General features: G+C 45.8%; 1 protein-coding gene across 3 annotated transcripts in view; it reads left to right on the forward strand.

Moving 5' to 3' along the window:
- LOC129835335 (sushi, von Willebrand factor type A, EGF and pentraxin domain-containing protein 1-like) overlaps positions 1–15,697 on the forward strand; it is a gene marked incomplete at its 5' end in the record, with an annotated part of 115,313 nt that overhangs the window by 81,401 nt on the left and 18,215 nt on the right. For all 3 annotated transcript variants that reach the window (XM_055900930.1, XM_055900929.1, XM_055900931.1), the window contains 6 exon segments: positions 274–505; positions 1,372–1,527; positions 5,202–5,265; positions 5,376–5,549; positions 5,897–6,073; positions 11,944–12,129. In XM_055900930.1, the coding sequence (XP_055756905.1) occupies positions 274–505; positions 1,372–1,527; positions 5,202–5,265; positions 5,376–5,549; positions 5,897–6,073; positions 11,944–12,129 (989 nt within the window).

Here is a 15,697-nt window from a genome sequence, read left to right on the forward strand (position 1 = left end):
TTTCTTTCCCTCTCCCCGCCTCTCTTTTTTGCTCTCTCTCACATCCTCTCTCCCTCATTCTCGTTCTCTTCCTGTCTCTCTCCCTCACCCCCATCTCCCATTTCTCTCTCTCTCTCTCTCTCTCTCTCTCTCTCTCTCTCTCTCTCTCTCTCTCTCTCTCTCTCTCTCTCTCTCTCTCTCTCTCTCTCTCTCTCTCTCTCTCTCTCTCTCTCTCTCTCTCTCACTCTCTCACTCTCTCTCTCTCTCTCTCTCTCTCTCTCTCTCTCTCTCTAGGTGTGATGAGGGGTATGAGCTGACCAGCCAATCTGACACTCTGACCTGTCAGTATGACGGCACTTGGTCTAAACACATCATCGGGTGCCGCCCTGCCCCATGCCCGCTCCCTGCAAACCTCACCACCCACGTCCTGGTCACGGGGGAGGACCTCACCCCTGTAGGGGGGGCAGTCACCTTCTCCTGCCCACTTGGGTTCATCCTGCAGGGGCCAGGCCTGGCAGAGTGTCTGGTAAGACTGTTTTAATGCACTGAAAACATGAAGAGATAATTTACACCCACTCAAGTGTCGACATGGTCAATGTGTTGCGATGGTCAGTGATGTTGGATAACATTTTAATATAATATACACTGAGTGCACAAAACATTAGCAGCCCCTTTTGCCCTCAAATCAGCCTCAATTCGATGGGGAATGGACTCAATGTGTCGAAAGTGTTCCACAGGGATGCTGGTCCATGTTGACTCCAATGCTTCCTTCGGTTGTATCAAGTTGGCTGGATGTCCTTTGGGTGGTAGACCATTCTTGATACACATAGGAAACTGTTGAGCATTGAAAAACCCAGCAGCTTGCAGTTCTTGACACTCAAACCGGTGCGCTGACACCTACTACCATACCCCGTTCAAAGGCACTTAAATCTTTTGTCTTGCCCATTCACCCTCTGAATGGCACACATACACAATCCATGTCTCAATTGTGCCAAGGCTTAAAAATCCTTCTTTAACCTGTTTCTTCCCCTTCATCTACACTGATTGTATTGGATTTAACCAGTGACATCAATAAGGGATCATACATTTCATGCGGATTCACCTGGTCAGTCTATGTCATGGAAAGAGCAGGTGTTCCTAATGATTTGTACACTCAGTGTGTATTGTGTTCAACAATCTCAACTTTCTCATTTCTACTTTTTTTTACTCTAGACAGCTCTCTGGTCTGTAATCACATTTCTCTCAATCCTTCCTATGTTCATTCTGGCTTTTCATCGTTTACATTTTAGTCGTTTAGCATACGCATCTAGCGAGATTTACAGATCCACCATTCACAGATGTTTACTGAATATGAATTAATGTCATGATTATTAACTCATTCTGTTGTTGTAGCTGGGTGGTAGCTGGTCTCCAGGCCTCTCCTCTGTCTCCTGTGTTCTGGTGGATTGTGAGAAACCTCCTCCACTTCCCCATGGTATCTCTAAGGGGGACAGTTACAGCTACGGAGACACCGTCTTGTACACCTGCCTGTCTGGGTTTGAGATGAAGGTAATGTTTGATACAAAATTATATTATTACAATATTTATTTTACAATATTATTACACAACAGAGAAAAATATTGACAATTTAGCTTGAATTTAAAATAAAATAAAATAAAATTGTATTTGTCATATGCGCCAAATACAGCAGATGTACTGTAGACGTTACTGTGAAATGCTTACTAAGCCCTTAACCAACAATGCAGTTCAAGAAATAGAGTTAAAAGTTAAATATTTACGAAATAAACTAAATTGAAAATAAATCAAATCAAAAAGCAATACCAGAAAACTACATAAAAATAACGAGGTATATACAGGGGGTACCGGTACAGAGTCAATGTGTAGGTTATATACAGGGAGTACCGGTACCGAGTCAATGTGGAGGTTATATACAGGAGGTACCGGTACCGAGTCAATGTGGAGGTTATATACAGGGGGTACCGGTACTGAGTCAATGTGGAGGTTATATACAGGAGGTACCGGTACCGAGTCAATGTGGAGGTTATATACCAGGGGTACCGGTACCGAGTCAATGTGGAGGTTATATACAGGGGGTACCGGTACCGAGTCAATGTGGAGGCTATATACAGGGGGTACCGGTACCGAGTCAATGTGGAGGTTATATACAGGAGGTACCGGTACCGAGTCAATGTGGAGGCTATATACAGGAGGTACCGATACCGAGTCAATGTGGAGGTTATATACAGGAGGTACCGGTACCGAGTCAATGTGGAGGTTATATACAGGGGGTACCGGTACCGAGTCAATGTGGAGGTTATATACAGGGAGTACCGGTACCGAGTCAATGTGGAGGTTATATACAGGAGGTACCGGTACCGAGTCAATGTGGAGGTTATATACAGGAGGTACCGGTACCGAGTCAATGTGGTTATATACAGGGGGTACCGGTACCGAGTCAATGTGGAGGTTATATACAGGGAGTACCGGTACCGAGTCAATGTGGAGGTTGTATACAGGAGGTACCGGTACCGAGTCAATGTGGAGGTTATATACAGGGGGTACCGGTACCGAGTCAATGTGGAGGTTATATACAGGGGGTACCGGTACCGAGTCAATGTGGAGGTTATATACAGGGGGTACCGGTACCGAGTCAATGTGGAGGTTATATACAGGGAGTACCGGTACCGAGTCAATGTGGAGGTTATATACAGGAGGTACCGGTACCGAGTCAATGTGGAGGTTATATACAGGGGGTACCGGTACCGAGTCAATGTGGAGGTTATATACAGGAGGTACCGGTACCGAGTCAATGTGGAGGTTATATACAGGGAGTACCGGTACCGAGTCAATGTGGAGGTTATATACAGGAGGTACCGGTACCGAGTCAATGTGGAGGTTATATACAGGGGGTACCGGTACCGAGTCATTGTGGAGGTTATATACAGGGAGTACCGGTACCGAGTCAATGTGGAGGTTATATACAGGAGGTACCGGTACCGAGTCAATGTGGAGGTTATATACAGGAGGTACCGGTACCGAGTCAATGTGGAGGTTATATACAGGGGGTACCGGTACCGAGTCAATGTGGAGGTTATATACAGGAGGTACCGGTACCGAGTCAATGTGGAGGTTATATACAGGGGGTACCGGTACCGAGTCAATGTGGAGGTTATATACAGGAGGTACCGGTACCGAGTCAATGTGGAGGTTATATACAGGGGGTACCGGTACCGAGTCAATGTGGAGGCTATATACAGGGGGTACCGGTACCGAGTCAATGTGGAGGTTATATACAGGAGGTACCGGTACCGAGTCAATGTGGAGGCTATATACAGGAGGTACCGGTACCGAGTCAATGTGGAGGTTATATACAGGAGGTACCGGTACCGAGTCAATGTGGAGGTTATATACAGGGGGTACCGGTACCGAGTCAATGTGGAGGTTATATACAGGGAGTACCGGTACCGAGTCAATGTGGAGGTTATATACAGGAGGTACCGGTACCGAGTCAATGTGGAGGTTATATACAGGGGGTACCGGGTACCGAGTCAATGTGGAGGTTATATACAGGAGGGTACCGGTACCGAGTCAATGTGGAGGTTATATACAGGGGGGTACCGGTACCGAGTCAATGTGGAGGTTATATACAGGGGGGTACCGGTACCGAGTCAATGTGGAGGTTATATACAGGGAGTACCGGTACCGAGTCAATGTGGAGGTTATATACAGGAGGTACCGGTACCGAGTCAATGTGGAGGTTATATACAGGGGGTATCGGTACCGAGTCAATGTGGAGGTTATATACAGGGGGTACCGGTACCGAGTCAATGTGGAGGTTATATACAGGGAGTACCGGTACCGAGTCAATGTGGAGGCTATATACAGGGAGTACCGGTACCGAGTCAATGTGGAGGTTATATACAGGAGGTACCGGTACCGAGTCAATGTGGAGGTTATATACAGGAGGTACCGGTACCGAGTCAATGTGGAGGTTATATACAGGAGGTACCGGTACCGAGTCAATGTGGAGGTTATATACAGGAGGTACCGGTACCGAGTCAATGTGGAGGTTATATACAGGGAGTACCGGTACCGAGTCAATGTGGCGGTTATATACAGGAGGTACCGGTACCGAGTCAATGTGGAGGTTATATACAGGAGGTACCGGTACCGAGTCAATGTGGAGGTTATATACAGGAGGTACCGGTACCGAGTCAATGTGGAGGTTATATACAGGGGGTACCGGTACCGAGTCATTGTGGAGGTTATATACAGGGAGTACCGGTACCGAGTCAATGTGGAGGTTATATACAGGGGGTACCGGTACCGAGTCATTGTGGAGGTTATATACAGGGAGTACCGGTACCGAGTCAATGTGGAGGTTATATACAGGAGGTACCGGTACCGAGTCAATGTGGAGGTTATATACAGGAGGTACCGGTACCGAGTCAATGTGGAGGTTATATACAGGGAGTACCGGTACCGAGTCAATGTGGAGGTTATATACAGGAGGTACCGGTACCGAGTCAATGTGGAGGTTATATACAGGGGGTACCGGTACCGAGTCAATGTGGAGGTTATATACAGGAGGTACCGGTACCGAGTCAATGTGGAGGTTATATACAAGGGGTACCGGTACCGAGTCAATGTGGAGGTTATATACAGGGGGTACCGGTACCGAGTCAATGTGGAGGTTATATACAGGAGGTACCGGTACCGAGTCAATGTGGAGGTTATATACAGGGGGTACCGGTACCGAGTCAATGTGGAGGTTATATACAGGAGGTACGGGTACCGTTGGTCAATGTAAACAGTCCAGGTGGCCAATTGATTAATTGTTCAGCAGTCTTATGGCTTTTGGGTAGAAGCTGTTGAGGAGCCTTTTTGTGCAAAACCTAATTGATCATAATATTTTGAGTGTATGGAATTGAGTGCATGGAATTTTTCCAATTGCTACAGTGAGAAATCTAATACATGCTACTTTCACTCTTACTTTGGGGGAAAAGTAATCTGCTAATGCCTTGGCTAATGTTCCATTACTGGAAATCACATGATGCAATTTCCTATAAAATGGTGTGTCATAATGTTAGCAGAGAAAGCTGAGTCACTGTGAGAGAAAGCTGAGTCACTGTATGTTTACAGAGAGATTCACAATGCCAAGTGTCTATTTAGTGTATACAGTTTGTCTTCAGTGTTTAATACTGTGACTCACCTTGTTACAGGGAGACTCTGTGCAAACCTGTCAAGGAGATGGAACATGGAATGGGGCTCAGCCTACCTGTGTCGGTAAGTGTGTGCGTGTTTGCGTTTGAGCACACGTCCAATCCATTCATTCATGCAATGCTTATGAACCCCATTTAACTCAAGTTTCCTTCTTCCATCTTGTGTGTCCTCAGGTGTGTCGTGTGGTCCACCTCCCTCAGTGGAGAATGCAGAGTTACAGGCATCAGGGGAGACGTACCAGAGCAACGTCAGCTATCTTTGCAACCCTGGCCTACATCTAATTGGTCCACAGAATCTCACCTGTTTGGCCAATGGAACATGGAGTTTGCCTGCACCAACGTGTGAAGGTATGAGTCATTCCTACTTCATCGTATTGTCCACAGTCTGTATCTGTTCAAATGTCTCCTAAGCAATGGTTTTCGAAATGTTTGACAAGGCAACTTAAAATGTGAAGCATGGAAAATCAAGGTTCTTTATTATCCCTCTCTCTCTCTCTCTCTCTCTCTCTCTCTCTCTCTCTCTCTCTCTCTCTCTCTCTCTCTCTCTCTCTCTCTCCTCTACTCTATCTCTCTCTTTCTCTTTCTCTCTACTCTCTAGCTCTCTCTCTCTCTACTCTCTCCTCTCTCTCTCTCTCTCTTTCTCTCTCTCTCTCTCTCTCTCTCTCTCTCTCTCTCTCTCTCTCTCTCCCTCTCAGTTGGCCAGGGTTGTAACATCCCCAAGGAGTTGTTGAATGGCAGGGTGCAGGAGCGGAGCCTGACCACCGGGCGTGCTGTAGCGTTTCAGTGTGATAAAGGCTACGCCCTACAGGGGGATGCTCTGGTGGCATGTATGGGTGATGGGACATGGAGCTCCATCTTCCCCTTCTGTCAACGTAAGTCTCTTAGACAAACATGAATGTGTTGGAATCTCTTATTGTTCTTCTTGCTTCATAGAATCAGGGCAGGAGTTTTTCTTGGTCAGGTCACATGACTGAAAATAGGTTCCAGTTTTTCCTGGTGAGGTCACATGGTCAGGGAAACCTCCTGACAGAATAAAAGAGACAGCTGATGGTTTTATCTTATTCATTTAGCTCAGGCTCTGTTGTTACTAGTGGTTTGCACCCAATCTACACTGAGAACAAACCAGAGAAAACCAAATGTATTTCCACACCTCACATCCTTTAGGGGTTTGGACAACGCTTTGCACAACAGACCACACAGGGTGGGGAGGGTTGACAAACACACACACACACACACACACACACACACACACACACACACACACACACACACACACACACACACACACACACACACACACACACACACACACACACACACACACACACACACACTAATACCACACCACAGAGGGAGGGGAGTGAGGGCCGACACAGAATGCCTGGAATACTTTGCAACATCAACACTGTTTGACAGGCAGTTTCAAAACTGTAGCCAATGCCCTGAAAATAATGTGATTAAGGCTGCTTACACAGCAGACAAATTCTGATATTTTGTCCTTTTGACCAATCAGATCTTTTAACATCAGATTGTTTCCAAGAGCCTTTATAGAAAAAATACCAAATCAAATCAAATTGTATTTGTCACATACACATGGTTAGCAGATGTTAATGCGAGTGTAGCGAAATGCTTGTGCTTCTACTTCCGACAATGCAGTAATATCCAATGAGTAATCTAACCTAACAATTTCACAACAACTACCTTATACACACAAGTGTAAAGGAATGCATAAGAATATGTACATAAAAAAAAAAAGATGAATAAGTGATGGTATAGAACGGCATAGGCAAGATGCAGTGGATGGTATAGAGTACAGTATATACATATGAGATGAGTAATGTAGGGTATGTAAACATTATATGAAGTGGTATTGTTTAAAGTGGCTAGTGATACATTTATTACATCAATTTGTCCATTATTAAAGTGGCTGGAGTTGAGTCAGTATGTTGGCAGCAGCCACTCAATGTCAGTGATGGCTGTTTAACAGTCTGATGGCCTTGAGATAGAAGCTATTTGTCAGTCTCTCGGTCCCTGCTTTTATGCACCTGTACTGACCTCGCCTTCTGGATGATAGCGGGGTGAACAGGCAGTGGCTCGGGTAGTTGTTGTCCTTGATGATCTTTTTGGCCTTCCTGTGACATCGGGTGGTGTAGGTGTCCTGGAGGGCAGGTAGTTTTCCCCCGGTGATGCGTTGTGCAGACCTCACTACCCTCTGGAGAGCCTTACGGTTATGGGCGGAGCAGTTGCCGTACCAGGCGGTGATACAGCTTGACAGGATGCTCTCGATTGTGCATCTGTAAAAGTTTGAGTGTTTTTGGTGACAAGCCAAATTTCTTCAGCCTCCTGAGGTTGAAGAGGCACTGCTGCGCCTTCTTCACCACGCTGTCTGTGTGGGTGGACCTTTTCAGTTTGTCCGTGATGTGTACGCGAGGAACTTAAAACTTTCTACCCTCTCCACCACTGTCCCGTCGATGTGGATAGGGGGGTGCTCCCTCTGCTGTTTCCTGTTTCATCTCCTTTGTTTTGTTGACGTTGAGTGTGAGGTTATTTTCCTGACACCACACTCCGAGGGCCCTCACCTCCTCCCTGTAGGCCGTCTTCTCGTTGTTGGTAATCAAGCCTAACACTGTTGTGTCGTCTGCAAACTTGATGATTGAGTTGGAGGCATGCATGGCCACGCAGTCGTGGCTGAACAGGGAGTACAGGAGAGGGCTCCTGTTGTTACCTACCCTCACCACCTGGGGGCGGCCCGTCGGGAAGTCTAGGACCCATTTGCACAGGGCGGGGTTGAGGGTCTCGAGCTTGATGACGAGTTTGGAGGATACTATGTTGTTAAATGCTGAACTGTAGTCGATGAACAGCATTCTCACATAGGTATTCCTCTTGTCCAGACGGGTTAGGGCAGTGTGATTGCAATTGCGTCATCTGTGGACCTATTGGGGCGGTAAGCAAATTGGAGTGGGTCTAGGGTGTCAGGTAGGGTGGAGGTGATATGGTCCTTGACTAGTCTCTCAAAGCACTTCATGATGACGGAAGTGAGTGCTACGGGGCGGTAGTCATTTAGCTCAGTTACCTTAGCTTTCTTGGGAACAGGAACAATGGTGGCCCTCTTGAAGCATGTGGGGACAGCAGACTGGGATAAGGATTGATTGAATATGTCCGTAAACACACCAGCCAGCTGGTCTGCGCATGCTCTGAGGACGCAGCTGGGGATGCCTTCTGGGCCTGCAGCCTTGCGAGGGTTGACACGTTTAAATGTTTTACTCACCTCGGCTGCAGTGAAGGAGAGCCCGCAGGTTTTGGTAGCGGGTTGTGTCAGTGGCACTGTATTGTCCTCAAAGCAAGCAAAGAAGTTGTTTAGTCTGTCTGGGAGCAAGACATCCTGGTCCGCGACGGGGCTGGTATTCCTTTTATAGTCCGTGATTGACTGAAGACCCTGCCACATACCTCTTGTGTCTGAGCCTTTGAATTGCGACTCTACTTTCTCTCTATACTGACGCTTAGCTTGTTTGATTGCCTTGCGGAGGGAATAGCTACACTGTTTGTATCCTGTCATGTTTCCGGTCACCTTGCCCTGATTAAAAGCAGTGGTTCGAGCTTTCAGTTTTGCGCGAATGCTGCCATCCATCCACGGTTTCTGGTTTGGGAATGTTTTAATAGACGCTGTGGGTATGACATCGCCGATGCACTGGTTAATAAACCCGCTCACCAATCAGCGTATTCATCAATGTTGTTGTTCGCCGCCATGCGGAACATATCCCAATCCACGTGATCGAAGCAATCTTGAAGCGTGGAATCAGATTGGTCGGACCAGCGTTGAACAGACCTGAGCGCGGGAGCTTCCTGTTTTAGTTTCTGTCTATAGGCTGGAAGCAACAAAATGGAGTCGTGGTCAGCTTTTCCGAAAGGAGGGCAGGGGAGGGCCTTATATGCGTCGCGGAAGTTAGAATAACAATGATCCAGGGTTTTGCCAGCCCTGGTTGCACAATCGATATGCTGATAGAATTTAGGGAGCCTTGTTTTCAGATTAGTCTTGTTAAAATCCCCAGCTACAATAAATGCAGCCTCAGGATATGTGGTTTCCAGTTTACATAGAGTCAAATGAAGTTCAATCAGGGCCAGCGATGTGTCTGCTTGGGGGGGATATATGCGGCTGTGATTATGATCGAAGAGAATTCTCTAGGTAGATAATGCGGTCGGCATTTGAGGTGAACAGAAGGACTTGAGTTCCTGTATGTTGTTATGATCACACCACGTCTCGTTAATCATAAGGCATACACCTCCGCCCTTCTTCTTACCAGAAAGATGCTTGTTTTGGGCTGCCTGTGTAAACGCAGTATAAGAGCACTGATGGCTGATTAAGGCTAAATGAAATGAGAGCCCGACATGGTGTATCTATGCTCCTTAGATTAGGTTTCATTGACACAATCATTAGGCAGGTTTCCAGGTGTATTAGAGAAAAGCTATGTAGCAACAAAAAACCATTGCGACATGTGTAATGGAAATGGCCGCTATCGAATACATTTTATAAAGATCGACAACATTTTTATCTGTTTGACAGGGGTGGATTTGTATGTTGTCGAATTTTCTTTATTGCGACAAATGGAAAATATGTTTTTCGAATAAATTATGATGCCGAATCATTTTTAAGGTACGCAGGGCACGTGATGTCATTACGCAACTATAAAGCTCAACTACTGATTTAATCCTAAACGCCTACTGCTTGCTAAATCTATTTTTTATCTCCAAAAAGAATGTGTCATTGCAGGACAGGGATTGTCTGGACTTTCGAGAATGCCTGAATTGCTTCGCCTTGCTTTTTGGTTGGCTGGATGCAAGTTTCACCATCCAATTTGTTTCCAGATCTACAGCAGGAGTGCAAGTCTCACCATGGCACAGACCGTGACGATACGTTGGCACATGATCGTTATTAGAATGGCAAATATTAGTCAATTCTTGCATTCTATCCATGCTGGCTTTTGCGGGTTACCTGAGACAGATAGGTGGGAGGGTATACAGGCTGTCGCGTATTTATTATTATTTACTTTTAAATGTTTATTAACTAGTCAGTTAAGAACAGATTCTTATTTATAATGACGGCCTACCCCAGATGACGCTGGGTTATGGGACTCCAAATCAGATCTGATACATCCTGGATTTGAACCAGGGACTGTAGTGACACATTTACATTACATTTAAGTCATTTAGCAGACGCTCTTATCCAGAGCGACTTACAAATTGGTGCATTCACCTTATGACATCCAGTGGAACAGCCACTTTACAATAGTGCATCTAAATCTTTTAAGGGGGGGGGGGTCAGAAGGATTACATTATCCTATCCTAGGTATTCCTTAAAGAGGTGGGGTTTCAGGTGTCTCCGGAAGGTGGTGATTGACTCCGCTGTCCTGGCGTCGTGAGGGAGTTTGTTCCACCATTTGGGTGCCAGAGCAGCGAACAGTTTTGACTGGGCTGAGCGGGAACTGTACTTCCTCAGTGGTAGGGAGGCGAGCAGGCCAGAGGTGGATGAACGTAGTGCCCTTGTTTGGGTGTAGGGCCTGATCAGAGCCTGAAGGTACTGAGGTGCCGTTCCCCTCACAGCTCCGTAGGCAAGCACCATGGTCTTGTAGCGGATGCGAGCTTCAACTGGAAGCCAGTGGAGAGAGCGGAGGAGCGGGGTGACGTGAGAGAACTTGGGAAGGTTGAACACCAGACGGGCTGCGGCGTTCTGGATGAGTTGTAGGGGTTTAATGGCACAGGCAGGGAGCCCAGCCAACAGCGAGTTGCAGTAATCCAGACGGGAGATGACAAGTGCCTGGATTAGGACCTGCGCCGCTTCCTGTGTGAGGCAGGGTCGTACTCTGCGGATGTTGTAGAGCATGAACCTACAGGAACGGGCCACCGCCTTGATGTTAGTTGAGAACGACAGGGTGTTGTCCAGGATCACGCCAAGGTTCTTAGCGCTCTGGGAGGAGGACACAATGGAGTTGTCAACCGTGATGGCGAGATCATGGAACGGGCAGTCCTTCCCCGGGAGGAAGAGCAGCTCCGTCTTGCCGAGGTTCAGCTTGAGGTGGTGATCCGTCATCCACACTGATATGTCTGCCAGACATGCAGAGATGCGATTCGCCACCTGGTCATCAGAAGGGGGAAAGGAGAAGATTAATTGTGTGTCGCCTGCATAGCAATGATAGGAGAACCTCTTGCACTGAAATGCAGTGCCTTAGACCGCTGCACCACTCGGGAGTCCAATGCGCAATTGGCCTAAATGGATCATGGAAACAAGTTTATTTTTATTCGACAGTAGGTTTCTGCGGAAAAGTTTTTATTTTAAGGCGTCGTTACAGTTCAACGGAAATACCCTGTAACAGGCAATCAATTTTCGATGCAAATTTTCTAAACGTCGACAAAAAGAATCCCTGGATAAAAGTAATGGAAACATAGCTACTGACATAGCTTTTCCCAGAGTGATATTCTGCTACTTGAGTAAAGCATGTAATAGAGAATTCTGTCATTATAGGTGACCCACAGAGCTGACAGTCTCACAAATATTTACACACCTTGTTATGACATTTACATGTAGCCCCTGGGCTTTTGCTGAACCTGTCTCTAATCCACCATCATACCCTGTATACACACATTCATACATATTCATGCTCCCCTACTGCTATTCCCCCCTACATTTTACACACTTTGACATGTCTACATCGTAATCCAATACTATACACTGTGTCTCCCCATGCAGCCAAACCATGTCCCCCTCCCCCTGGATGGAAGGAGAGCAGTGGGAGTGTTAACACTTCTATACAGCTGTTCTACGTGGGTCAGTCATTACCGTTCACCTGTCCCAAGGGCCACCAGGCAAAAGGCACCGCCTCCATCACCTGTAGGAGCGACCAGACATGGACTTCAGTCAGCACTGCCTGTGAGAGTGAGTAGAGGCTTTAAACTACTGTTCTTCAAGCCTGGTCCTGTAGATCCACATGGGGTGTAGGGTTTTGTTCCAGCCCAGTACTAACACAGCTAATCAGCTCATTATTGTACAGGAGAATGTGTTGCCAACTACCTTTATTTACCTGGTTAACTAAGGTTAATAAATAAACCATTAACCACTAAAACAAGTGCAGGGCCAGCCTTAGCGACATTGGCAGAAAGCAGATGTTGCTGGTTTTTAGGGATACAGAGTTTCCAGACTAACTTCTGTGGAGACTTTGCTCAGGCATCTTTCTATGCCTGCTAAGTTAGGTTAGCGCAGGGCTAGAACGAAAGCCTGAACACAAAACCTACCTCATCAGGACAACCCACTACACTACGCCGAGAGTGTCTGGTCAACAATGTAAGATATGACTGGTAGGTAGGCTACACCAACCCCTCCACCACATATTAGTATTTTATTACTTTACGTCCCAACGAGGATATTGACATTGGAACGAAACGACAATTTAAAGATAAGGTGAAGCATTCTTGGTCAACATAGAATAATTGAATCTTACTTCCTCCGTCATCCGTCCTCCTTCTCTGTTTCTCTCTCTCTCTCTCTCTCTCTCTCTCTCTCTCTCTCTCTCTCTCTCTCTCTCTCTCTCTCTCTCTCTCTCTCAACCTTCCTTCATCTGGTACACATCAAGGTTAGTGTTTTTTTTCAGAAGAACAGCCATAAAGTGTGTTCTCTAGGTTGTGTCCGAAATGGCACTCTGCTCCCTATATAGTGCACTACTTTTGACCCTAGGCCTATGGGCTCTGGTTTTAAAAGTAGTGCACTATATAGTGAATAGGGTTCCATTTCAGATGCAGCCTACAGTAGGTGGAAGGAACACCCATGTCCCAGAGGGTAGATGTGAGAGATTAGTTACAGTTGAGAATGAGTCACCATATTAATATTGTTGTTTACCGGGTGGGAGTTTACTCTGATATAATGTAGAAATCGTACCAAATGACCTCCTATTCTCTTTATAGTCCACTACTATTGACCAGGGCCCATAGAGCTCTCGTCAAAAGTAGTGCACTATATAGGGAAAAGGATGCCATTTGGGAAGCAATCGAAGGCTGGATTCAATCCGTATCGCCGAAGTATCGTGGAAGATTTGTCTAAAAATGTAAAGGTAATTTCCGGGTGGGCCGACATACGCAGCGTTTACCGTGAATGCAGTCTGCACTACCGCTGGAACATTGCTTTTAATTGCCCTTAGTTCTCTAAAAGACAAACACATACAGTTGAAGGAAGTTTACATTCACTTAGGTTGGAGTCATTAAAACTCGTTTTTCAACCACTCCACAAATTTCTTGTTAAAAAACTATAGTTTTGGCAAGTCGGTTAGGACATGTACTTTGTGCAGGACAAAAGTAATTTCTCCAACGATTGTTTACAGACAGATTATTTCACTTATAATTCACTGTATCACAATTCCAGTGGGTCAGAAGTTAACATACATCACGTTGACTGTGCCTTTAAACAGCTTGGAAAATTCCAGAAAATGATGTCATGGCTTTAGAAGCTTCTGATAGCCTACTTGACATCATTTGAGTCAATTGGAGCTGTACCTGTGGATGTATTTCAAGGCCTACCGTCAAACTCAGTGCCTCTTTGCTTGACATCATAGGAAAATCAAAGCAATCAGCCAAGACCACAGAAAGAAAATTGTAGACCTCCACAAGTCTGGTTCATCCTTGGGAGCAAATTCCAAACGCCTGAAGGTACCACGTTCATCTATACAAACAATAATAGTACGCAAGTATAAACACAATGGCACCACTCAGCCGTCATACCGCTCAGGAAGGAGACGCGTTCTGTCTCCTAGAGATGAACGTACTTTGTTGCAAAAAGTGCAAATCAATTCCCGAACAACAGCAAGGACCTTGTGAAGATACAGGTATAAAAGTATCTATATCCACAGTGAAACGAGTCCTATATCGACATAACCTGAAAGGCCGCTCAACAAGGAAGAAGCCACTGCTCCTAAACCACCATAAAAAAGCCAGACTACGGTTTGCAACTGCACATGGGGACAAAGATCATACTTTTTGGAGAAATCTCCTCTGGTCTGATGAAACAAACATAGAACTGTTCGGCCATAATGACCATTGTTATGTTTGGAGGAAAAAGGGGGAGGCTTGCAAGCCGAAGAACACCATCCCAACCGTGAAGCACGGGGGTGGCAGCATCATGTTGTGGGGGTGCTTTGCTGCAGGAGGGACTGGTGCACTTCACAAAATAGATGGCATCACGAGGAAGGAAAAATTATGTGGATATATTGAAGCAACATCTCAAGACATCAGTCAGGAAGTTAAAGTTTGGTCGCAAATGGGTCTTCCAAATGGACAATGACCCCAAGAATACTTCCAAAGTTCTGGCAAAATGGCTTAAGGACAACAAAGTCAAGGTATTGGAGTGGCCATCACAAAGCCCTAACCTCAATCCTATAGAACATTTGTGGGCAGAACTGAAAAAGTGTGTTCGAGCAAGATGGGCTACAAACCTGACTCAGTTATACCAGCTCTGTCAGGAGGAATGGGCCAAAATTCACCCAACTTATTGTTGGAAGCGTGTAGAACCCACTGGGAATGTGATGAAGGAAATACAAGTTGAAATAAATCATTCTCTATGCTATTATTCTGACATTTCACATTCTTAAAATAAAGTGGTGATCCTAACTGACCTAAGACAGGGAATTTTTACTAGGACTAAATGTCAGGAATTGTAAAAACTGAGTTTAAATGTATTTGGCTAAGGTGTATGTAAACTTCCGACTTCAACTGTACAGTCTTGGCCAAACGTTTTGAGAATGACACAAATATAAATTTTCACAAAGTTTGCTGCTTCATTGTCTTTAGATTTTTTGTCAGATGTTACTATGGAATACTGAACTATAATTACAAGCATTTCATAATTGTCAAAGTCTTTTATTGACAATTACATGAAGTTGATGCAAAGAGTCAATATTTGCAGTGTTGACCCTTCTTTTTCAAGACCTCTGCAATCCGCCCTGGCATGCTGTCAATTAACTTCTGGGCCACATCCTGACTGATGGCAGCCCATTCTTGCATAATCAATGCTTGGAGTTCGTCAGAATTTGTGGGGTTTTGTTTGTCCACCCGCCTCTTGAGGATTGACCACAAGTTCTCAATGGGAATAAGGTCTGGGGAGTTTCCTGGCCATGGACCCAAAATATCTATATTTTGTTCCCCGAGCCACTTAGTTATCACTCTTGCCTTATGGCAAGGTGCTCCATCATGCTGCAAAAGGCATTGTTCGTCACCAAACTGTTCCTGGATGGTTGGGAGAAGTTGCTCTCGGAGGATATGTTGGTACCATTCTTCATTCATGGCTGTGTTCTTAGACAAAATTGTGAGTGAGCCCACTCCCTTGGCTGAGAAGCAACCCCACACATGAATGGTCTCAGGATGCTTTACTGTTGGCATGACACAGGACTGATGGTAGCACTCACCTTGTCTTCTCCGGACAAGCTTTTTTCCGGATGCCCCAAACAATCGGAAAGGGGATT

Source organism: Salvelinus fontinalis, chromosome 36 (genome assembly GCF_029448725.1).
Source record: "Salvelinus fontinalis isolate EN_2023a chromosome 36, ASM2944872v1, whole genome shotgun sequence".
NCBI lineage: Eukaryota > Metazoa > Chordata > Actinopteri > Salmoniformes > Salmonidae > Salvelinus > Salvelinus fontinalis.